The sequence below is a fragment of the Homarus americanus genome, unplaced genomic scaffold (genome assembly GCF_018991925.1).
Source record: "Homarus americanus isolate GMGI-L3 unplaced genomic scaffold, GMGI_Hamer_2.0 scaffold6320, whole genome shotgun sequence".
In the NCBI taxonomy this organism is placed as follows: Eukaryota; Metazoa; Arthropoda; class Malacostraca; order Decapoda; family Nephropidae; genus Homarus; species Homarus americanus.
The window spans coordinates 114,960-141,689 of NW_024756661.1; the positions used below are offsets into that span (position 1 = coordinate 114,960).

A 26,730-nucleotide genomic window follows, 5' to 3' on the forward strand; every position below is an offset into this window, starting at 1 on the left:
GGGGAGGGAGCTAGAAAAGGTGCCTAAACAAGGTCTGCTTAAAGAACCTACCTGACTGGGCAACTGCACCCAATATGGTCATCCTTATGCTGTCGAAAACACAATCATGATTACATATCAAAACAAAAACAAACTTTGCAACCTTTTATTGTCGCTGTATGGATACTGGCACAAATGTGCATCCTGAAAGAAGAACTGCCCTTGTGGCAAAAGAGCTGGCTAGGTATGACATCGACATAGCAGCCATGAGTGAGTCCCGGATCCCAGACGAGGGTTAACTCACAGAACAGGGGTCTGGCTATACCTTCTTCTGGAAGGGTAATCCTGCTGTGGAGAGAAACCATAATTATGGAGTTGGCTTTGCCATCCGCCAACGCATCCTACACAGGCTAACTGAAATGCTTCTTGAGGTCAACGAGTGCCTCATGACGCCCCGAGTCCCACTGAATCACTCACGTCATGCTCTCTTCATCAGAGCATATGCCCCAACACTGGATGCAGAGGGTCACGTTGCTGATATTTGGCAGGGAACCATAGGGAGAAATGAAATAGGCAAGTGTAATCCCAAAGGCCTACTCCTCCTCAGCAAGTGTGCTGCACACAACCTCACTATCACAAATACCTTGTTTATGCAGGCCGACAAGTTCAAGGGTTTGTGGCAACACCCACAATCCAAACATTGTCCTCATCACCCGAGCAATGCATGGGTCAGACCATTGTGACACAGATTATCGGCTCATCAGAGCCAAACTCTCCCTTCACGTCGCCCAAAACGGCGAAGGCAACAAGCCCCTAGAAGAGGTTTTAACACCAAGCGTCTGGAGGATCCAGCAGTAGCGCTTGCCTTCAGAGAGCAGTTAAAGGGTGGGCTGATAAACAACCTAAAAATAAATAACTCAAACCTGAATGTCGACTGGCCTCCTCACCCTTGTGCGTAACACCATTCCATCTGTTTGTCTGACTCACTTGGACCCCTGTCTGAATTACTTTCTGTCTCCCTTACCCTTGGTGACCGGACCCTTCGTATAGTCAATGTTCATTTCAAGAGTGATTCTCTGGCCCCCAGGTTCTTCACAACCTCCATGATGGGGTTCCCACTATTGTTCTTGGCGACTTTAATGCCCGCCATCCCACTCTTACTCCAGATCATCCCACGCCATGTACCCTTAACGGATCACATCTCTCACAGTTTCTTAATGGGGATGATTATGTTCGCTTTCTTTGTCCTGACGATCCTACTCGCCTCCCCCATAGTTTCCTTGATGTTGGCTTACTATTGAACGGTCATACCTCCTTTCATCCTACCGTCTGCACCGAGCCTGCTCTGTATAGTGACCATCTTGCCGTTACTAACCATCTCAGGCCTACTTCTCTGCCCCTACATCAGCTCCTTATCGATCCCCTCGCCTTCGTCTCACACAAGATGCTGTTCCTTCCTTTACCCAATACCTTTCTACCTGGGCGGATTCCTATGTTGTCCCTCAGTCCCTTGACTCTTACAGCGCTGATTTTGTTGATGCCGTGTATGACTCTGTCAACTGCGCTGCCCCTCCACTCCCTCCCCGTCACCCCAGAAGTGCCACCAACTACTGGTATCGTGTCCCTGCCATGAGGCATCTCCAGCAGGTAACCCGTGATCTCCACTCTGCCATACGGAGGTCTCGCTCTCCAGAGGACTGGGAAAACTTAAAAAACTGGTGCTCCTTTGCAACTCAGGAGCGTCGTCGGATTCGTGAGGCGGACTGGCTATCCTTCATGGGATCTCTATCGTTCCAGTCGTCACCTTCCTATGTATGGAATCGGATTAATGCTATACGGGGTACTCGACGGAGGCCTCCTCCCCACCCTGACCCCGCCTCCCTTGCCTGCTCTTTAATGGAGGACTGGGCACGAGCTTCCTCCCCTGAGGCACTTCCAGATCCGATGCAGGAGGCAGTGCAGGGCCGCATCGATGCGTCTGAGCCTGTTGTTCGTGCTGCTCTTACCTCCCCTGCCCCCACTGATCATCCCATCACACAGTTCAAGCTTGACAGTGCTCGTCACTTTAGAAAAGACACCTCTCCTGGGGATGATCAGATAACTTACTCCGTCCTCAACGCCTGTAGTAATATTCCTAACGGCCCCTTGCTCGCTCTCTATAATATGTCTTATGAACATGGGGTTCTCCCGTCTAACTGGAAAAATGCCACTATTATCCCCATCCCTAAGCCGGGAGATCCTGGGAAATATCGACCCATTAGTCTTACCTCCTGTGTTTGCAAAATGATGGAGAGGATACTCCATCGTCGCCTTCTTCACATCATAGGTGGCTTCCGCAACTCAATGGTGTCATACAACATTGCAGTACAGCACACTTCATTGCTTCCTTTTATTGCAATCAGACTGCCCGCGTCTCCGTCTTCCTTGATATCAAGGGAGCCTTTAATATGGCTCAGCTTGCCCTCATTTTAGCTGAACTTGTGCGGTTAGGGGTTAAAGGGAGACTTCTTCGATGGATCGCCTCTTACATCACTGGATGTCAGGCCCGGGTTCGCGTTGAAGGCTCTATATCTCCGGTTCAAGAAATGAACCTCGGCACCCCTCAAGGTGGGGTCCTGAGTCCCACCTTGTTCAACACTATCATGCACCCCATTGTATCTCTCCCGTGGCCGACATAAGTTCTCCACTCAGGATATGCCGACGATGTCCTCCTCCAAGCCCCTGACTACCTCAGCATGCAGGAAGCCCTTGATCTGGTCTCCAGAGAGTGTGATTCACTTGGTTTCCTTCTTTCAACAGCGAAAACAAAAGCCATGTGGCACGGTCGTGTTGTACCTCCACCCCTTTTCTTATCAGGAACGCCCTTGGACTGGGTTAATGAGACAAAATACCTGGGTGTGTATGTAACTCGCACACGTTGTCAGATCCCTGAGGTCCGCTCTCTTCGAGACATATGCTTTCGGCGTCTCGCTCCCCTCTCTACCATGTGCAGGGGTTCCCTTGGTGCCACCATCCCTGTACTTCTCACCATGTACAAGTCCTTTGTCCGTTCCTGTGTCGACTACGCCGCCCCTGCCCTCGTCAACATTAGTCAGACTGCTGTCAACCGTCTCGAAGTTATCCAGAGGAAAGCTGCTCGTATCATCTTTGGGGCCCCTCAGTGGACACGCTCTACTTCTCTATATACCGAACTTGGTCTTTCCCCCTTACAGGATCGTATCCAGGAGTTTTACCTAAAAACTACCGTTTCCATTCTCCGGAATCCTCGGGGCAACTATGTCCAAGCCAACTTGACTCCTGCTGTCCGAGGCCGACCTCCATCTCGAAAACAGTGGCGAGGGTCACTCATCTGAGCCCTTCAGGAACACGACCTCCTGCCTGATATTGTTGTCACCCCTGCTGTTGGTTCGTCTCCTTTTCCCTGGCTGGATTTTCAACCTGAATTGATTGTCCTCGGTGGACCGCTCCCGAAATCCCAGGTGAACCCTGTTATTCTCTGCAAATACCACCTCTCCAGGATCGCCCACTAGTCCCCAGGTAGGGTCGTCCTCTACACTGATGGCTCTGTTGACCCCGCTACAGGTAGGGCCGGGGCTGGTGTCTACATCTCCCGTCCTGATGCCCCTGAGCCTATCAAACTGTCTCTCAGAGTTTCTGACCGGGCATCCTCCACTCAGGCTGAACCGATAGCCCTCCTTGCTGCCCTTCTCGCTGAGGAAGAAGCCGATGGCTTCTGCCCCTTGCTTGTCTGCTGCGATTCCAGGTCTGCTCTCGACGATATCGCATTTGGATCATGGGAAAATAAGGACCTCATCCTCCGAATACGAGGGTTAACATCCACACTTCAGGATGCAGGCCGTCCTGTGACATTCCTATGGATACCTAATCATGTCGGTATCTTGGGGAATGAGGCAGCAGATGGCCTTGCCAAGACTGGCTGCAACAAGGCCACACCTGACTACGTTGTTCCTCGAACACTTTTACAGCTTAGGACCCAAATTCGCCGCAAACAGAGAGAAACTCGGGAGGCAGCCACCCCCTTGGACTCCCCGCCCACCTGGTACGACGTTCTCCGTAAACTCCCTGACCTCTCGTATGTCTATGGGAAAGGGTCTCAGAAAAGAGACGTGATTGCTGCCCGTATCATCATTGGGTATGACTTTGCTTGGGAGATTGGTATCCCCGCATCCCCTGAGCAACGCTCTTGTGCATTATGCAGAAGACCCGACAGCCGCACCCTTATCCACTACCTCCTAAGATGTCCCCACACACAACGCTTCCGTGACGCCTGCTGGACCACCACTCCACGACCCCCTGACGGAGACACGATGATCCTCCCCATACTGGCCAGATATTATGTAAATAATATTGATAATGTGTTAAAGGAATATCCTTCCTTCCTTAGGCTTTAGTAAGCCCCTTTATAATATTTATATATGCTTGTGTCACTTGCCAGATGCTTCTGGTGTTATTGTACAGGGGTACCTAGTGACAGCACTAGGATCCCGGTTCCTCTATGAAGGAACAAATATTGAAACTGAATTGAAAATTGAACATAACAGACAAATCAACAATATACGTGAAGGGTACTCTAACCGATGCGCTTTGGCTGAGGGAAGGAAGTCCTGCGACTACTCCACTCACCCTTCCAGCGCTAATCACCTCTGTTCCGTGTCGAGTAACCTAACAATTTGACAAGACAAGTAAACAACCCCCAAAAAGCAGGTGGAAAGTTGTTCGGACACACTTCCCAGCTTCCCCTGGTCCCTGTTCACCTAGCAGTAAAGTAGGTACCTGCTGTAAATCGAAAAGTTGCGAATTCGTATTCAGAGACAAGTTGTTGGAGCTTCCAATAACTTGCTGACAAAAACCTATGACTCTTCAGGCTTCTACGCCCTTAACTCATGAGACATTAAGGCAAGCATGAACTTAGCATGCTTCCCAGATGGGCGCTGTAAGCGCTTCTGCGCTTCACCTTGCACAGGATGTAGAAGTGCCTAAAAAAAAAAAAAAAAATTCACCAATTTTCCCTACAGTTTACTGGTTTGGAGGGATGACACTCTGACTCCCTGACCGTTGATTGGTTGAACATTCTCACCTTGGTTTACAATTGGCCGACTGACTGGCTAGTATGGGTTTTATTCAGTAGATGGAGTTGTGTACCTATGTTATGCTAGTATTTGCCATTATTATTATTATTATTACCATTCTTATTATGATTACCAACACCGTTTCCTCACATGGGGTAAAGTTAAATGATAATTATAGAGTATAGTTAAATGATATCGGGTATAGTTAAATGGTTATAGGGTATAGTTAAATGATAATTATAGAGTATAGTTAAATGATATCGGGTATAGTTAAATGGTTATAGGGTATAGTTAAATGATAATTATAGAGTATAGTTAAATGATATCGGGTATAGTTAAATGGTTATAGGGTATAGTTAAATGATAATTATAGAGTATAGATATCGGGTATAGTTAAATGGTTATAGGGTATATAGTTAAATGATAATTATAGAGTATAGTTAAATGATATCGGGTATAGTTAAATGGTTATAGGGTATAGTTAAATGATAATTATAGAGTATAGTTAAATGATATCGGGTATAGTTAAATGGTTATAGGGTATAGTTAAATGATAATTATAGAGTATAGTTAAATGATATCGGGTATAGTTAAATGGTTATAGGGTATAGTTAAATGATAATTATAGAGTATAGTTAAATGATATAGGGTATAGTTAAATGGTTATAGGGTATAGTTAAATGATAATTATAGAGTATAGTTAAATGATATCGGGCATAGTTAAATGGTTATAGGGTATAGTTAAATGATAATTATAGAGTATAGTTAAATGATATCGGGTATAGTTAAATGGTTATAGGGTATAGTTAAATGATAATTATAGAGTATAGTTAAATGATATCGGGTATAGTTATATGATATAGGATACAGTAAAGCACAATATAGTACTGAGAGGCTCAAGTGACCTTAGGCTAAAAGCTCTCCTACAATATCAGTCGGTCTATTATAGCTCATTGTGCTATTCTGTCTTAACACAAATTCTAAAAAGCCAACTACAAATTATTCAAAACAATGTATTGGTGCTTAATTTGGATATGGACTCAAGAGATCATATTGGTTATGTAGTCTTGCGAACCCTGATCTGTTTTTTTTTATGATTTTCATTTGTGGGTGTCCAGGATATCTCACGAGAAACTGTGTTACGATTATAGATAAGAACCAGAAAGGCAGTCGGAGCAGTGAATATAATATTGTCGTGGTTGGTGCAAGAGATCCATCACTAAACACTTATACTGGTTGTTGCTGCCCGCACTGTGCGAGCGGTAATGGTGCAATTTATGACAACATGTGAGTGTTATGATAATGGTAACACGGAAAAATAGTTGATATGAAAACAGAGTTAACTAGTTAAGTTGAAGGAGTGGGGATAACAGTGTTGATGGTAGCAGGTCTGCTGAAACGGCACGCAATTTGTGCCCACTGGAAGGGGGCACAAATTAATGTGATAATAGTGGTGAGGGCAATTATGGGAGAGTGATAAGAGTAATGAGAAAAGTGTTGTTGTGTACTAAGCGAGGAGGCGATGGTGAGCCAGCCCACGTCATAATGAGGAGCAGGATATGTACAGGCTTAGGCTGAATTGGCTCGATGGTCACCCGGGCCCCTGGAGTCTGGACGATAACATACTGCAGTACCTCTCAACTAATCGGTCTAAACACACCATCTGTCCTGGGTGGGGCAGTTCACGACACACTGTCGAGCTGTGAGCATTACGAGTATCACTCACTAGTTATAGGACCCGTTACACTTAAGTCTATGCTCTACGAGACTTTATTGTTCTAAACTGTTATGTATTGGGAGATACTATATATACGTCTTTGTAATTATCAAATAAGTGTGTAGTAAAAGCTGTTGCCATTGTATACGATAGGAAGCTAACATGTAATCCAAAAATCATGAGTTATGTGTTACATTAACGTTATATTGACAGGTTTTGACCATTAAACACCATTGAGTCCTCGTGTACGGGCCTTCTTATCCAGACGTCGCATACTTACCGCTTCATTGGCAGTAACATATGATATTGCAAGTTTCTTATAGCCGGAAGAACACAGATACCTACTACTACTGCTTTGCTGTCACTCGAAATCGAGTATGACGATCATCCGGTTATATTACAATGATATGAGTTGTTAAGGATGACACCTCCGTTGGTGAGTTCTGAGGTGACTAAAGAGGCCGATACGAGACCGGCAGAGTCGTTCACAGCGGTTGCACATATGGAGGGCCACATCTAGCGCGGGAGGGGTGGTGGCCGCGTCTTTCCGGCGTTGGCGCTTGTCTGCCTCGGTATGCAGTTGGGTTAACTCAAAAGTATTAACACCTTGAGTGGTGCTCCTCCAAGCGTTACGGTGTGGAGTAATCGTCTCCCAGGTGAGGGGGGTCGATTTGGCAATTTTGAGGTTTGTCATAAGACTATCCTTATACCTTTTCAGTTGCCTGACAGAGGTACGTTTACTATTCGTTAGGTGACTGTAAAGTAGCTGCTTTGGCAGTCTACTGTCGACCATGCAGGAAACAAGACCAATCCAGCGAAGTTGTTCATGGATAAAGGTAGCCTCGATGCTCCTACAGTTGGTGTCAGCGAGAATACCGGCATTGTTCTCTTGTCTTCGCAGTGAACTCGGAGGATGGAACGTAGACTATGTTGGTGAAAGTTTTCAAGTGCCTTGAGGTGCCTCCTATATGTGACCCATGTCTCGCTGCCATATACCAGGGTGGGGAGGACCACTGCTGTAGGGAGCTGAAGACACGGGCACAGAGTCTGCCAAAGGCTTGAGATACACATCTTATCCGATGTTGAATCTCTTCATCGATGTCCGAGATGCCGAAAGTGGGTAACATTAGAGAGGAATCCAAACAAGAAGATGAAAACATACATGTATCGTGGGCTGCATACCATGCCAGTCGTCTTTGTCAGGATGTGGACACCAACTGTGATCATGGACAGGCAGCAACTAGTGCACTCCTGCCCTTATTTCCTGATGACTCTAAATCAGTTGCACTGATAAAACATTCAATGGATGTGGTTAGACAGGCTATCAGCATACTCAATCCAAGACAAATTCCAGTAATTGCCTGCGACCAGCTTCTTTAAAAAATAGCTAAAGAAGGACATTCAATGGGCCTGGCCCCACACTCATGGGGAGGACTCATACGTAGTCATGCTAGGTGGACTACACATAAAAATGGCCATCCTGAATTATCTTGGCGACCTGCTTGATGGGAGTGGCTAGGTACAAGCCATAACATAAGCAAATTAGTTCCTCAAGGCAGTGCATGTAAGGAAAACAGCTCGTGCTCATCAATTAACAGCTTGTGCAGTACATACTCTGACAAGAAGCTTATGATGCCTGCACTGTTCATGTTGATGATGCAGAAAAACCCCTGTTTGATGACTGGTGCACTACACAAGCGACAACAAGCCCTCAGTTCAAGTTTTGGGAGCTGGTACTGAAGATAGAAATGGGAATCATGGTTTGGGATCGAGAGGTCCGTCATGGCAACTTTCTATTGTATGTAGATGCCCTGTCTGATCTCCAATGGCTGTTCTATGCTATGAATCACCACAACTATGCTCGAGCTGTTGCACTACACCTGAGAGATATGGTAACACTTCGCGGGAGGCACCCAGATGTATATTCAGAGTTTTGCAAAGCCAACTTTACAATGAAAAAGTCTCGCCGGCCCTTTTAAAGAATGTCCCTAGATGAAAGCCACGAACAAAATAATACCTGTTTGAAGGGTTAGGAAGGAGCAGTTGGCCTGACTGAAAGTCCAACTGCTTTGCTGAGGTGGACGGCAACCGGACCGCAGATGGCACGACATTCTTTATTATTTTCAGGGACTCAGATAACTTTCCTCCGTCATGTTAATTTACTTGTAAATCAATGAGTGACATGGATAACCCATATCTGAATAGCAATGGAGATCGTCTGGTTTTAGATACTAGAGTAGTAGCAGATGTCGTAGTGGTTGCCACCAACAATGCTATTGAAAAAGTAGGACAGGAATGTTGTAATAAGAGAAAGTATTTATTTATTTATTTATTTGATAGAGCTAAAGAACAATCATATGTTTCATAATTTATCAATACAGTTTAACTATATTTATATGTATATCATAACCTTACATTAAACATTGTGACGAAAACATGATTAATTATGTTTAGTATATATATATACAGTATATATATATATATATATATATATATATATATATATATATATATATATATATATATATATATATAATATATATATATATATATATATATATATATATATATATATATATATATATATATATATATATATATATATATATATATATATATATATATATCATTAGCCCAATAAAGCACGCGGACTTCTACATACAATCAACACCTCAACCCACCAGGATTCGAACCCACGGCACACAAGCTATGACTGTGACCGGTCACAGTCATGGAAACTGTGTGCCTATCAGTTTATCTTATCCACGTTTTCATTGTGATTTACATGAAATATATATATATATATATATATATATATATATATATATATATATATATATATATATATATATATATATATATGTGTGTGTGTGTGTGTAAATAAATCAATGTAGGTGCGCATGATTCAGGTATATGCTGATAACCACATAAGAAACAAGAAAACACGAAGTTCCCAAACGCTTTCGTGTAATTCGCATCCTCAGGGGTGAGTACAGGGGTGTACTACGCCACTTTGACGCAGTAACCTGGTGAAAACAACCTCCACTGCAAAGAGTATCACCCTCCGCCTCGATCCCAACAGACTGTGTACACGAGACTGCGTCTAGGGTACAGGTACCTCTGGGAGTACATTGGCAACCCTGAGCCTGGCCGCACTATTTGTAAACTTTGTGGTCAACCCGACTCTCACCCCGTAAGACCTCCTCCTGCAGGTCCCCAGCCGTCACCAACACCATGTTCCTCCCTGACCAGATATCCTCCCTCCTAGAGACAGGTCTGGCACTTGACATTATTAGGGACCTGCCACGCTTTGCCATAAACAGATGAATTGTACCGGGAATTTTTCCCCCACACACTCATCATTATGTAACTTGCTGACAAAACCCAGGACCCTTCAGGCATTTACACCCTTAATGCATGAGTCACGAAGGCAAGCATGAACTATGCTTGCTTCCCAGTTGGGCGCTGTAAACGCTTTTGCACTTCACCTTGCACCTAGATTATGCAAAGACTTTCGACATTGTGCCCCATGAAAGGCTGAGAATTAAACTGGAAGGGTACGGGGTTCGGGGAAGTGTTCTATCGTGGATGAGAGACTTTCTACATGACCACAAGCAGTGGCACGAAATCGTCATGTGTATCCGTGAAAAGCGGGGTACCACAGGGCAATGTCCTGGCACCGTCGTTGTTTGTTTGTTTCATAAACTACATGCCAGACGATGCAAGTTATTCAGGAAAATTAAGAACAAAACAGGCGCAGACTACTCCGGCTATAACAACGCTCTCTCCACCCTGGAAATGCCATCCCTCAGTGACCCCCACCACCACACAGTAGCAGGGTTTGGTAGTGGACTACTGCACCATCCTCGTCATCGCCTCTTACTGCCACCTGCAGTCCCCCGCCCCCTCACGCAGCCCGCCACTACACAATATTCAGCCCATAAAAGCCCGCACTGATAGATATAAGAATAGCACCATCCCATCTATTGTTAAAATAATAAACAGCTCCGGAGATATGTACTGTACAGCCCTGTAAATGTATTGAACGTACATTATTATGTCTAAATCACATGTAAGTTTGTATATTTTCAGCCACCGGCTGCAACTCTATTAATAAACCGTTTGTTATTATTATTATTATTACACACACACACATATTGCCATATCAACGACAAAAACGTAAGATAATAACTTTCCGCATTTAGGCTTGACTCGTGGCTTGTGCGTGGCTTGACTCGTGGTATGTCTCGCAACATAAGTGACTCGTGACATGACTCGTAGTATGATTTGTCATAACTCCTGGCACGACTCGTAGGATTAATCCACCGGAAGAGAGAGAGAGAGAGAGAGAGAGCGAGCACAATGAAGATAAGATAAGAAATATAAAAAATATCACACTTCCCCTCCAACTTATACCAGTCTGTACACTAGCGTAACTTTTTACTGCTACAATACTACTAATGATAAATGACGCACTTGTTATTCAGTGTAACAATAGCAACAACAGCAACAACAACAACAACAACAACAACAACAACAACAACAACAACAACAGCAACAACAACAACAGCAACAACAACAACAACAACAGCAACAGCAACAGCAACAACAACAGCAGCAACAGCAACAGCAACAGCACAACAACAACAGCAACAGCAACAACAACAACAGCAACAACGGCTTATAACCAACAACAACAACAACAACAACAACAACAACACAACAGCAACAACAACAACAACAACAACAGCAACAACAACAACAACAACAACAGCAGCAGCAACAACAACAACAACAAGCAGCAGCAACAACAACAACAACAACAGCACACACAACAACAACACAGCAACGCAGCAACAGCAACAACAATAATAATAATAATAATAATAATAATAATAATAATATTATTATTATTATTGTTATTATTATTATTATTAACACATATAATAGTAACAATATTTGTAAAATATGAAAGTTGCGATTTCGTATTCAGGGAGTTGTTGGAGCTTCCAATAACTTGGTGACATAAACCATGCCGTTGCTGTAGCCACTTCACTCCTGAGCAGTTGCTTCAAGTATATAGGGGATTTATTCGTCCTAACTTGGAGTGCTGCTCTTATATCTGGGGTGGCTCTTCTTCTGTCCATCTGTTAGACAGGGTGTAATCAAAGGCATTTCGTCTTATTAACTCTCTTCCTTTAGTTTACCATCTTTCTTCCCTTTCTCTTCGCCGCAATGTTGCTTCACTCTCTCTCTTTTACAGGCACTTTAACGGGCAATGTTCAGTGGATCTGGCATCCTGTGTACCACCGACAAGGCCGTGGGTTCGTAACACACGTCTTGCCCGCGGTGCCCACCGTTTCTCTGTGGATGTCGGTCACACTAGAATAACCCGTTATAGTACACCCTACTTTTCTCACACAGCCAAACTGTGGAATGCTCTGCCTTCTTCTGTGTTTCCATACTCATACAATCTGTCTCACTTTAAAAAGCTGGTTTTCCGGCATCTTCGTGATGTAGATTAATAGATCCCCTTTCTTTTCTATTTTTCATTTATTTCTATTCTTATTTTTTCGCCCCCTAGGCCCCGTTGTGGGTCGTTCGACCTGTGCCCAGGTGGGCTAATTCAGATCCCACCTGATGTTGGTGGGGACATTCGCTATGGGGGAAGGGTTTGGGACATTGGCCGTGACCTTTGAACACTGTCGGTCTGACCACTGGCTTGACAAGTGTTTCCACTATCCAACACTCCCAGGGACGTGCATAGGGGGGAGGCTACAGGGGCTTGGACCCCTACATTTGCCTCTTCATGACCCATAAGTGCCCCTTTCTTAAAAAATTAAATTATTTGTGTAGTCTTAAATTTTAAGTTCTGTCAGTTCATGATTAACTAGACTACAGTTTATAAGTTCAGAGCACTGTGTGGGGCTTAGAGGATACCATGGTGTGTCGTCCCCTTCTTGTGTTGTGTCTCATGGACGGACAGACGTGAAACGTTCGTGACTGTGTTGTGGTTAGCCGATACACGTACTACATCATTCCTTTTCTCGCATTTCTCGTGAATTTCGTAAATCGTTCACATTCACTTATTTATGCAGGTGAGTTATTCGTACATGTGTAACTGTGACACACGAGTTTCTGATAATCTGACACAACAGCTCAACAAATGAGCAGAGGAGGAACAACATAATAGTGTTTGGAGTCCCTGAGAGCCAGTCGGAGGAAGCTGAGAGTAGAAAAACACACGATAAGATGGAGTTTGAGAATATTTGTACAGGGGTTCTGAAAATGTTATCGCCCCCCCCCCTCCCCCCCTCAGGATGTGAGGAGGCTAGGACAAAGGCAGAACAAGCCTCGCCCCCTCAGGATCACACTAGTGGGTGAGGAGAAAAAATGTGAAGCTATTCGGCTGGCAAAAAAATTAGCAAGGAGCAAGACATTTCGGAATATATTCATAAACCCAGATCGCAGGGTAATGCAGAGGGAACAGCACAAATACTCCTATGGTGCTTGAAGCAGAAGAGGGAGGATTTGATGAGGAACGGGGACGGACATGCATGCTTTATATACAAGGGGAAGGTAGCGGAAGCAAGTGAGCCAGTATACAGTAGAGCCAGGGGACAGCGGGACACCCCCCGCCCCCCACCTGTTGTACCTCCCACCCAGGGGGAGGCGAGCGCCATGTAAACAATTTCATCTCTGACCACACCCCACAAAACACAATGTATTTTGTAAATGCTGTAGCTGCTGAGAATGGAGGGAGGCTGGAGTCACTACCCAGATCAGAGACGTTACTGAGAACAAATTCCGGCTTGAAAGTACTGCACACTAATACTGACACGTTCCTTGATAAGAAAGAGGAGTTTGAAACACTACTGAAGGCACACCAACCCGATATAGGTGTTGTACAACTGTTGTACAAGAACAAGAGAATCGACCTGGAGGAATGTGAGTTCAATATATATGGATATGACTTATTTAAGAGCTTTTCTTAAGAAACTTGCAAGGGGGGTGTGGATATCTATGCTAGGCAAGACCTTAGGGCCAGCCAGGTGAGGGTACAGGGAGAGGATGTTTTTGAAGAATCAAAGTGGTGTAAAATCAAATTAAAGGGAGGGGACTTACTTGTTGTCGGGTGTATCTACAGATCCCCAAACTGTAGCTTACTAAGCCAAAGGAACTTAAAAGCCTTAATAGACAACGCAACGGCGCTCAACCCTATCCACCTCCTTGACATGGGGGACTTTAACTATGGCGACATTGACTGGAGATATGAAACCACACCAAATTACCTAAATAACCCTGCTACTCTTTTTGTAGAAACATTGAGAGAAAATGTTCTATTCTAACATGTCAAAGACCCGGCTCACTGCAGTGGGGAACAAACACCCAAGCCTCTGGACCTCATCATAACTAATGAGGAGTGTATGGTGGCCAAGCCGGAACACCTAGCCCTCGTTGGCACCAGTCACCACGTATCGTTGTCCTTCAGATTTAACTGTTACTTGGTTCATGACAAAAACAGACTAAGGTTAAAATATTACAATGGTAATTACAACAGAATGTGGGAGGAGATGAAGGGTATCCACTGGCCTGACTCACTGAGATACAGGAAGCAGATACTACTCTGAATATCATAACCAGTACAGTGAACCATTTGATCGATAAATATATACCCAAGACCAAACCCAGTGCCTCCAGGAAATCAAAGAATCCATTACACATGAACCATGCAGCGGTCGACAAACTTTCGAAGAAAACTCAGAAATTCGAGATGTGAGTTTGGACAAATGATGAGCAGGACAGGAGGATGTATGCCATATCCAGGAACTAAGCATCAAAGTGTAGAAGGGCTGAAAAAGAGTTCCAGAGGCGGATTGCGAGCGAGATCAAATCAAATCAAAATGCGTTTTACCGCTACGCGAAGTCGAAATTAAAAACGCGAGTAGGCGTATCGGACGTGAGGCTTGAAGATGGTCGTTACGCAGATTTTGACTAGGACAAGGCGGAAGCGTTGAACAGTTTCTTTTCCTCGGTGTTCACAAAAGAGGATGCGAACAATCTTCCTGCGTTTAAGGACAGACGGTTTGACACAGCACTGACCCACATTATGTTCTCAGAAGAGGGTATAAGAAATAAACTGTCAAAGATAAAGGTTCATTAGAGCCCCGACCCTGACACTGTGCATCCCAGAGTGCTAAGAGAGTTTACAACGAGCTTGCTGAGCCCCTTAAGAGCATGATCTGTAAATGCCTGGATGAGCAAAAAGTCCCCAGTGACTGGAAAACAGTTTATGAGTCCTATATTCAAGAAGGGCGATCGTCACTCAACGAATAATTATAGACCAGTGAGCCTGACCAGCATAGTGTGTAAAGTGCTTGAGAGCATTATAAGAGATGCCATGATGGAACATCTACTACAAAACAACCTTATAAAGGACTGCCAACACTGTTTTATGCCGGGACGGTCCTACTTGACACAATTACTCGAGGTAATAGATACTTGGACCCAAATTCTGGAACAGGGCGGTAATATTGACAATATATACCAAGATTTTCCCTCGGCTTTCGCCACTGTACCCCATGATAGGCTGAAAATTAAACTGGAAGGGTGCGGGATTCGGGGAAGTGTCCTAGCGTGGATCGGAGACGTACTCCATGATCGCAAACAGTGTGTGGTGATTAATGGTACGAAATCGTCATGTGTACCCGTCACAAGCGGGTTACCGCAGGGCAGTGTATTGGTCCGCTGTTGTTTGTTTGTTTCATAAATGACATGCCGGGAGCTATACATTCCTCCATACAAATGTTTGCGGACGATGCCAAGTTATTTGGGGAAATTAGGAACCAAGCAGACTGTGAAGAGCTACAGAAGGATCTCAGTGAGCTTCAAGAGTGCTCGAAGAAATGGCTGCTAACATTCAATGTCACGAAGGTATGGAGGCGTATCATATGTCCCAACAGGACGAAGAAATTGCATTAATAAAGACCGAATGCGAGAAGGACCTGGGTGTGTGTGTTGACAATGAACTGAAGTTCTCGAGCCATTGTAAGAGTAAGAAGAATGTGAATCAAGCAATTAACCTATTAGGTCTGATAAGAAGGTCATTCGTAACGATCAAGAGTGAAGTGCTTGCCTGTCTGGAGTACTGTCTGGTCCCCGAGATATGCTACGGACTGTCAGTTGATTGAAAATGTCCAAAGGAAGGCCACCAGACTGGTGCCTGCACTTCGGCACCTCAGCTATCCAGGGAGATTAGAGCACCTGCAACTGCCTAGCTTATACTAAAGACGGGCAAGGGGTGACCTAATTAAGGTGTATAAGCATCTCAAGGGGCACTACTCAGTCGAGTGTCCTTACTTGGAGCTGGCGGACGCCTGCCCCACAAGGGGTCACAGCTCAAGGTTGAAGAAGCCACAAGTCCAGAAAACTGTGAGGGCAAACCTTTTCGGAGTGGGAGTTGTAACTCTTGGAATAATCTTCCAGAGAGTGTTGTGACGGCACCGAGTGTGAGCTGTTTCAAGACCAGACTTGACTACAGTCTCGAGAGATCGTTTTGAGCACTCATGCGATTTTATAAAAAATCTCTCATTTTGAGATGCTGAGTCATTATATGCAGGAGACAAAGTTTGAACATTTTTACAAGTGTGCTGTGTGATCATGTTTTAAGAGTACAGGGTATCTGTTTTAAACTTTGAATTATCGCAGTTTTAGTGGAACAGTGGTAGTTAGGTAAGGTTCTGAATACATACCTGTTGCCAGATTATACCAAATTGTATATGGAAACATCTCTCAACAACGTGCTTGACAAAAAGTGCGCTTCTCTGCATCCACTTCATCTGTTTGCACTAGTGACAAGAAGTTAAGTGTCAGTTCTTATACAACCACATTTGTTTACTCATCACCCCGAGTTTCATAGTGCTAAAGACAACTGTGCAGTGATATTTTTCATTGAATAATGGTAAGAAAATAGTAAAATGATGGGTGTTATTGTTAAGGAGGGAAATAAAATTGTATTTTGTAGTAAAAAAAAATGGTTGGAGCACATTCAGCGAAGGTTTCACATCACAATAATTCATAATCCCTCAGTCATTTATTAAGATATCCAAATGAAATCAACACCAAATAAAAGCTTACGAAACTTATTTTGTATGATTCAATGCGCTATACTATTTTTAACATTGTTTACAGTATATTATTTTTATTTCGGGTGCCTTCTTGTTAACTTCCTAACCCTGTATCTGAAATGTCCTATGCATGGCTCAGCTTGTTTCCATTCTTTTAGAGCTGACATTGTCACTTTTGTTGTGTATCAGTCACGGGTTGATCGTCAATCTTTGTACTTTATTCTTGGTGAAAGGTGTTGGTATATCCTGATGGAGAAGAGGAGATGATGGAATGGAAGTGGAAGAAGGCCAACAGGCTTACCCAGGTGGCTTCTGGAAGCGGCGCCAAGTGGGTACAACGCCATTCCATGAGAGCAGTGTGTGTGTGTGTGTGTGTGTGTGTGTGTGTGTGTGTGTGTGTGTGTGTGTGTGTGTGTGTACAGCGTGAATGAGACAGGTTTGCTAACGTTCCCTCTTCATCAGCAGGTAGTGATTGTATGTACTGGACAAGAGAGGTCGATAACATGAAGATAGCAGCAGCAGGGCTGTACAGTCTCTTCCTCCTCACTGGTAAGGTGTTCCATAGTCCTCTTACAGCACAGGTTAACTGTATATTACGTGGTGAATAGTTTCTCGATGTCTTCAAATATTCTGAATACATTATTACATAATTACACTTAGGAATATCAATTCAGGTTCTGCTGATGACTGTCTCATAAGTGAATACATATTAGAAGATATTATATTAGACAGAGAGATACAAAGGTAGAGGATTGGAAAGATAAAAAATAAAAAATAAACAAGCAAAACACTCTTGATGACTATGATTTCAACACGAAATAACTGAAGCTCTTGTAATGAACATGTAGGAAACAGGACCCAAGCCTGTATATTCAATCCTGTAAAAAAAATTTCAACAAAGCACCTTTGCAAATACCGGAAGATCCTTTTAAAGCACTAAAATAGAGCACAAAAGATGAGCGAAAGAATACTAAATACCTTGGTAAAGAATGTATGAAACAGCTTAAGGACTTTATTACGCTTGTAGAGGATCATGAAACTAAGATGAGTTAATTAGAAAAGGAACTCAAGCAGCAGACGTTAGAACTCTTGTAATCAATGCAGGAAAGTTTGAAGAACATGCAGACAATCATGGCCAAGATAATGTACTGAGGCGGTCCACACTGACAGCGTGGCACTTGTAGGAAATATGATAAAAACTCTTCAAGATAAGTCAAAAGAGCATAAAAAATTAGACAATTACAAAGATGACTTTATTATAGAGAATCAGATAAGCAAATGGTGAGAAAAGTGGTTAACTCTGTGGGTGAGTAACGCATCACAGGTGTGGAAAGACCATTAATACTCTTGGGGAAGGCACAGAACATTAAACGACTAGCAGAATCCTCAAAGTCAATTTAGTGTGGTTGATGGAACTACATAATAGGCAACTGACAGAGCCCAATCAAGGAAGTAGCTCAGCAAAAATACTACTTTATAGATACTACTTACGTCTACCTATCTAGTTCCTCACTACATCTACCTTCATATAGATACTACTTACGTCTACCTATCTAGTTCCTGACTACATCTACCTTCATATAGTTACTACTTACGTCTACCTATCTAGTTCCTCACTACATCTACCTTCATATAGTTACTACTTACGTCTACCTATCTAGTTCCTCACTACATCTACCTTAGTTACACGTCTACCTAGTTATCTACCCATATAGTTACTACTTACGTCTACCTATCTAGTTCCTCCACTCATCTACCTTCATATAGTTACTACTTACGTCTACCTATCTAGTTCTGACTACATCTACCTTCATATAGTTACTACTTACGTCTACCTATCTAGTTCCTCACTACATCTACCTTCATATAGTTACTACTTACGTCTACCTATCTAGTTCCTCACTACATCTACCTTCATATAGATACTACTTACGTCTACCTATCTAGTTCCTCACTACATCTACCTTCATATAGTTACTACTTACGTCTACCTATCTAGTTCCTGACTACATCTACCTTCATATAGTTACTACTTACGTCTACCTATCTAGTTCCTCACTACATCTACCTTCATATAGTTACTACTTACGTCTACCTATCTAGTTCCTGACTACATCTACCTTCATATAGTTACTACTTACGTCTACCTATCTAGTTCCTCACTTCATCTACCTTCATATAGTTACTACTTACGTCTACCTATCTAGTTCCTGACTACATCTACCTTCATATAGTTACTACTTACGTCTACCTATCTAGTTCCTCACTACATCTACCTTCATATAGTTACTACTTACGTCTACCTATCTAGTTCCTGACTACATCTACCTTCATATAGTTACTACTTACGTCTACCTATCTAGTTCCTGACTACATCTACCTTCATATAGTTACTACTTACGTCTACCTATCTAGTTCCTCACTACATCTACCTTCATATAGTTACTACTTACGTCTACCTATCTAGTTCCTGACTACATCTACCTTCATATAGTTACTACTTACGTCTACCTATCTAGTTCCTCACTACATCTACCTTCATATAGTTACTACTTACGTCTACCTATCTAGTTCCTCACTACATCTACCTTCATATAGTTACTACTTACGTCTACCTTTCATATAGTTACTACTTACGAGTTCCTGACTACATCTACCTTCATATAGTTGCTACTTACGTTCACCTATCTAGTTCCTCACTTCATCTACCTTCATATAGTTACTACTTACGTCTACCTATCTAGTTCCTCACTTCATCTACCTTCATATAGTACTACGTCTATCTAGTTCCTGACTCTACCTTCATATAGTTACTACTTACGTCTACCTATCTAGTTCCTCACTTCATCTACCTTCATATAGTTACTACTTACGTCTACCTATCTAGTTCCTGACTACATCTACCTTCATATAGTTACTACTTACGTCTACCTATCTAGTTCCTCACTTCATCTACCGTCTTATTTGCTACCTCTACTTTCCTCAGGTCTCGGAGACGGAACAGCAGCCTTTGGCCTCAATTACGATGAACCTGTGTCCGACTACGATTACTACTATGATGTGAACTTGGAAAGTATAAGTGTAGAGCCAGGAGAGGAAGGCTTTGCTATCATTACCATAACGGCCGTGGGATGTGTAAACACAACGTTGAAAAGTAAGACTGACTTAATAACACTGCATGGGGTCTCTAGTATGTATTTTTTTTACGGGGATTAGCCCACCCAGGCAAAGGTCACTGACCCACATCGGGGCCTGGGGGGCGAAAATTTAATAATAATAAAAAATAAAATAAATAAATAAAAAAAAAATAAAAATAATATTAATAATAATAATAATAAAAATAATAATTCAGAGTAAATTAAATTTATAATAAAATAAAAACATATTGAAAATGAAATAATAATAAAGAACCATAAAAAAAATATCAAAAGTGAGAAACAATATATAGTATGTTGTGTTGTCAAAAGTAAGAGAAACAATTGAGACCCTGCAATTGTGTGTAAATGAGGCAGAAAGTCAGAGCAGCAACCTGGGACTTGGTCACAATTTTCGTGATGCCATATGGCAGCAGGGTCTACCATTAGACAACACATTATGCTTCCAATATCTTCCCAGGCGGTAGTACCTCCCTCTTTGGTTTCTAGTATGTGGTTGCACTGTATGGGGTCTCTAGTATGTGGTAACACTGCATGGGGTCTCTAGTATGTGGTAACACATCATGGGGTCTCTAGTATGTGGTAACACTGCATAGGGTCTCTAGTATGTGGTAACACTATATGGGTCTCTTGTGTGTGACAACACTGCATGGGGGCTCTAGTATGTGGTAACACTATATGGGGCTCTAATGTGTGGTAACACTGCATGGGGTCTCTAGTATGTGGTAACACTATATGGGGTTCTAATGTGTGGTAACACTGCATGGGGTCTATAGTATGTGGTAACACTGCATGGGGTCTCTAGTATGGTAACACTGCATGGGATCTCTAGTATGTGGTAAAACTGCATGGGGTCTCTAGCATGGTATCATTATATGGGTCTTGGAGTATGTGGTAAATATTATATGGAGCTCAATGTGTGGTAACACTGCATGGGGTCTATAGTATGGTAACACTGTATGGGGTCTCTAGTATGTGGTAACACTGCATGGGGTCTCTAGTAGTGGTAAAACTGCATGGGGTCTATAGTATGTGGTAACACTGCATTGGCCCCCAGTATGTGGTAACACTGCATGGGGTCTCTAGTGATGTGGTAACAGTGCATGGGTTCTAGTATGTGGTACACTGCATGGGGTCTCTTTAGCATGTGGGTAAACACATCATGGGGTCTCTAGTATGTGGTAACACTGCATAGGTCTCAGTATGTGGTAACACTATATGGGCTCCTTGTGTGACAACACTGTATGGGGCTCTAGTATGTGGTAACACTATAGGGGCTCTAATGTAACACTGCATGGGTCTATAGTATGTGTGGTAACACTGCATGGGTCTCTAGTATGGTAAATACCTGCATGGGGTCTCTAGTATGTGGTAAAACTGCATGGGGTCTCTAGCATGTGGTATCACCATATGGGTCTCTAGTATGTGGTAACACCATATGGGGGCCTCTAATGTGGTAACACTGCATGGGGGTCTATAGTATGTGATAACACTGTATGGGGTCTCTAGTATGTGGTAACACTGCATGGGGTCTCTAGTATGTGGTGACACTATATGGGTCTCTGGTAAGTGGTAACACTGCATGGGGTCTCTAGTATGTGGTAACACTGCATGGGGTCTCTAGTATGTGGTAACACTGCATGGGGTCTCTAGTATGTGGTAACACTATATGGGTTCTAGTATGTGGTAACACTGCATGGGGTTTCTAGTATGTGGTAACACTGCATGGGGTCTATAGTATGTGGTAACACTGCATGGGGTCTCTAGTATGTGGTAACACTATATGGGTCTCTAGTATGTGGTAACACTACATGGGGTCTCTAGTATGTGGTAACACTATATGGGTCACTAGTATGTGGTAAAACTGCATGGGGTCTCTAGTATGTGGTATCACTATATGGGTCTCTAGTATGTGGTAACACTGTATGGGGTCTCTATTATGTAGTAACACTATATGGGTCTCTAGTATGTGGTAACACTGCATGGGATCTCTAGTATGTGGTATCAATATATGGGTCTCTAGTATGTGGTATGTGGTAACACTGTAGGTAGTAGGCAGCTACCAAACAGGGAGGTACTTCCGCCTGGGAAGATATTGGAAGCATAATTTTTTTTTTTTTTATTGGGCACCTCCCTACATCCTTGTGTAAGGTGAAGTGCAGAAGCGTTTACAGCGCCCAACAGGGAAGCATGCTAAGTTCATGCTTGCCTTATGTCTCATGAGTTAAGGGCGTAGAAGCCTGAAGAGTCAGTGGTTTGTGTCATCAAGTTGTTGGAAGCTCCAACAACTTGTCCCTGAATACGAATTCGCAACTTTCGCCTTACACCAGGTACCTACTTTTCTGCTAGGTGAACAGAGACTAATGGGGGCTAGGAAGTATGTCCAAACAACTTCCACCGGCCCGAGAATCGAACCCGTGACATCGCGCTTAAGGGAAGAGCGGTACCACTCTACCACCAGCAATCCCTGGAAGCATAATGTGTTGTCTAATGGTAGACCCTGCTGCCATATGGCATCACGAGATTATGACCAAGTCCCAGGTTGCTGATCTGACTTTCTGCTTCATTTACACGCAATTGCAGGGTCTCAATTGTTTCTCTTACTATTGACAACACAACACAACATACTGTATATTGTTTCTCACTTTTTATTTTATTTTTTGTATTTCTTTGTGGTTCTTTGTTATTATTATTATAATTTTTATTTTATTTTATTTTCTATTTTCTATTTTATATTATAATTTTATTTACTAAGAATTATTATTATTATTAATATTATTCATATTCATATTCATATTCATATTATTATTATTATTATTGAAACACTGAAACATTTTATTTAGCCAGAAAAATACAGATAAAGAGTGGATAATAATAACAATATTAACATGGCTGAGCCAGTTGAGAACCTGAGAACATTTTCGCCCCCCAGGCCCCGATGTGGGTCAGTGACCTGTGCCCGGGTGAGCTAATCCCCGTAAAAAAAAAAAAAAAAAAAAAATATAGGTCTCTGGTATGTGGTAACACTATATGGGAATCTAGTATGTGGTATCATTATATGGGTCTCAAGTATGTGGTAACACTATATGGGTCTTTAGTATGTGGTAACACTATATGGGTCTTTAGTATGGGGTATCACTATATGGTTCTCTAGTATGTGGTAACACTATATGGGTCTCAAGTATGTGGTAACACTATATGGGTCTTTAGTATGGGGTATCACTATATGGGTCTCAAGTATGTGGTAACACTATATGGGTCTCAAGTATGTGGTAACACTATATGGGTCTTTAGTATGTGGTATCACTATATGGTTCTCTAGTATGTGGTAACACTATATGGGTCTTTAGTATGGGGTAACACTGCAAGGGGTCTCTAGTATGTGTTAATACTGTATGGGTTTCTATTACCTGGTTACACTGCAAGGGTCTCTAGTATCTGGAAACATTGTTTGGGTCTCTAATATGTAGTAATACTGTATGGGTTTATAATATATGATAAAACTGTCTGGGTAACCGAACGGAGCTTAACCTAACCTAAGCTAAGCTAACCTAACCTAACCCCTCCTAACATAACCTTACTTTTCCCAGAAATTATGGTGAAGTCCTGCGATGGCGAATTTACAAAGGAATATTTTGACAAGCAATGCATGGTTAGTGACAAACATTTGTCAAGTTGAGTATTCCACGTGTAATGAAGATTTCTTATTTCCAACACAATAATCTCATTGGTCCGATTTTGTAAGATGGCGACCATTATTACCGTTACAGTACAGTGCAGTACAGTACAGAACACCTAAAGGCCCGGAGTGTTTGGTGATCACGAGTAACCAGTGTGGATGATGTCTGTTTGTCTCAAATGGTCTGTCCGTCCATTCGTCTGTCTCTCGCTGTCTCTGTCTGTGTGCCTGTGTCTCGATCCCTTGTTCATACTCGCTCGTAGCATTTAAAGTTCCCATGAGTCAAGATCCCACATTATCAAGTCTCACAGTACGCTGTGGTGGCCCATGTATCTCTTGGTACTGTATCTTACAGTACGCTGTGGTGGGCCATGTATCTCCTGGTACTGTATCTTACAATATGCTGTGGAGGGCCATGTATCTCCTGGTACTGTATCTTACAGTAGCGCTGTGGTGGGCCATGTTTCTCCTGGTACTGTACCTTACAGTATGTCCTGGTAGGCCATGCATCTCCTGGTACTGTGTCTTACAGTATGTTGTGGTAGGCCATGTATCTCCTGGTACTGTATCTTACAGTATGCTGTGGTAAGCCATGTATCCCCTGGTACTGTATCTTACAGTATGCTGTGGTAAGCCATGTATCTCCTGGTACTGTATCTTACAGTATGCTGTGGTAGGCCATGCATCTCCTGGTACTGTGTCTTACAGTATGTTGTGGTAGGCCATGTATCTCCTGGTACTGTATCTTACAGTATGCTGTGGTAAGCCATGTATCTCCTGGTACTGTATCTTACAGTAGCGCTGTGGTGGGCCATGTTTCTCCTGGTACTGTACCTTACAGTATGTCCTGGTAGGCCATGCATCTCCTGGTACTGTGTCTTACAGTATGCTGTGGTAGGCCATGTATCTCCTGGTACTGTACCTTACAGTATGTCCTGGTAGGCCATGTATCTCCTGGTACTGTGTCTTACAGTATGTTGTGGTAGGCCATGTATCTCCTGGTACTGTGTCTTACAGTATGCTGTGGTAGGCCATGTATCTCCTGGTACTGTGTCTTACAGTATGTTGTGGTAGGCCATGTATCTCCTGGTACTGTGTCTTACAGTATGCTGTGGTAGGCCATGTATCTCCTGGTACTGTATCTTACAGTATGCTGTGGTAGGCCATGTATCCCCTGGTACTGTATCTTACAGTATGTCCTGGTAGGCCATGCATCTCCTGGTACTGTGTCTACAGTATGTGTGTAGGCCATGTATCTCCTGGTACTGTGTCTTACAGTATGCTGTGGTAGGCCATGTATCTCCTGGTACTGTATCTTACAGTATGCTGTGGTAGGCCATGTATCCCCTGGTACTGTATCTTACAGTATGTCCTGGTAGGCCATGCATCTCCTGGTACTGTCCCAGTATGTTGTGGTAGGCATGTATCTCCTGGTACTGTGTCTACAGTATGCTGTGGTAGCCATGTATCTCCTGGTACTGTATCTCAGTATGCTGTGGTAGGTACTGGTACTGTATCTTACAGTATGCTGTGGTAGGCCATGCATCTCCTGGTACTGTGTCTTACAGTATGTTGTGGTAGGCCATGTATCTCCTGGTACTGTATCTTACAGTATGTCCTGGTAGGCCATGCATCTCCTGGTACTGTGTCTTACAGTATGCTGTGGTAGGCCATGTATCTCCTGGTACTGTATCTTACAGTATGCTGTGGTAGGCCATGTATCCCCTGGTACTGTATCTTACAGTATGTCCTGGTAGGCCATGCATCTCCTGGTACTGTGTCTTACAGTATGCTGTGGTGGGCCATGTATCTCCCGGTACTGTATCTTACAATATGCTGTGGTAAGCCATGTATCCCCTGGTACTGTATCTTACAGTATGCTGTGGTGGGCCATGTATCCCTTGGTACTGTATCTTACAGTATGCTGTGGTGGGCCATGTATCTCCTGGTACTGTATCTTACAGTATGCTGTGGTGGGCCATGTATCCCCTGGTACTGTATCTTACAGTATGCCCTGGTAGGCCATGTATCTACTGGTACTGTCTCTTACAGTATTCCATGTTGGGCCACGGTATTCCGCCATGATGTCATGGAATAGTGACAATATCACAACTTTATTTAAGGGAAAAATTAAAACACTAATCTTTGACCACGTAACCCCCTGTGCTGTCCATGGTTAGTGTGTCCAGGTATTGTACATATAGGCCACTTACGGTGCAGTGTTGATGGCAATGTTCTTAAAATATCCTAACTTTATATACTGTAAGTGCACCAGTTAATGTGATACAAAATATAATTAATTCACTTTTAAATCCATTTTCTCTGTGTTTTTACCTATATTTTCTATGAAATTATATTGTTACATAATCAACATAAACTGGGAGTGTTTCCACGATATTTACGGAGGTGTATTTGTGCAGGATAAATTGTGTCTGCCCAACAACTTCAACAAGAACTGTGTGAGGGTGAAATACGGGAATGTATCCTCCACGAACGTCATCCTCCCTCCCTACAAAGTTTACAATCACTCGAAGGCACCCATTGCGAACGCTTGGTGAGTCTATCTTTCTCTTTACTCTTTCCTTATCCTAATGATCCAAGATTCCTATGCCGTCATTTTCTTCATAACTAACGACATGACAACGCATCAAAATAGTTTATTTCAGCTATGATTAGAAATGGTGTTAACATATGGAGGAATAGGGGATTGTACAGTACATGTCCATCCCAACCCTATAAGCATCCCGCACCTCCCTACCAAGTTTCAGCTCTATGTTAGAAAACATGTGGAAATACATAGGGAACACACACACACACACACACACACACACACACACACACATACATATACACGACTACTACTACTTTGCTGTCACTCGGAATCAAGTATGACGATCATCCAGCTATGATACAATGATATGATTTATTAAGAATGTCACCTTCGTCGGTGAGCTTTGAGGTGACTCGAGAGACCAATACAGGG

General features: G+C 43.0%; 1 protein-coding gene across 1 annotated transcript in view; it reads left to right on the forward strand.

Moving 5' to 3' along the window:
* Positions 1–26,730, forward strand: part of LOC121856887 — a 40,594-nt gene that overhangs the window by 6,286 nt on the left and 7,578 nt on the right. The window contains exons 2-5 of the mRNA XM_042352655.1: positions 17,379–17,462; positions 19,900–20,067; positions 23,659–23,720; positions 26,168–26,301. Coding sequence (XP_042208589.1) covers positions 17,390–17,462; positions 19,900–20,067; positions 23,659–23,720; positions 26,168–26,301 — 437 coding nt within the window. The 5' untranslated portion in view covers positions 17,379–17,389. The remainder of the gene's footprint in view (positions 1–17,378; positions 17,463–19,899; positions 20,068–23,658; positions 23,721–26,167; positions 26,302–26,730) is intronic.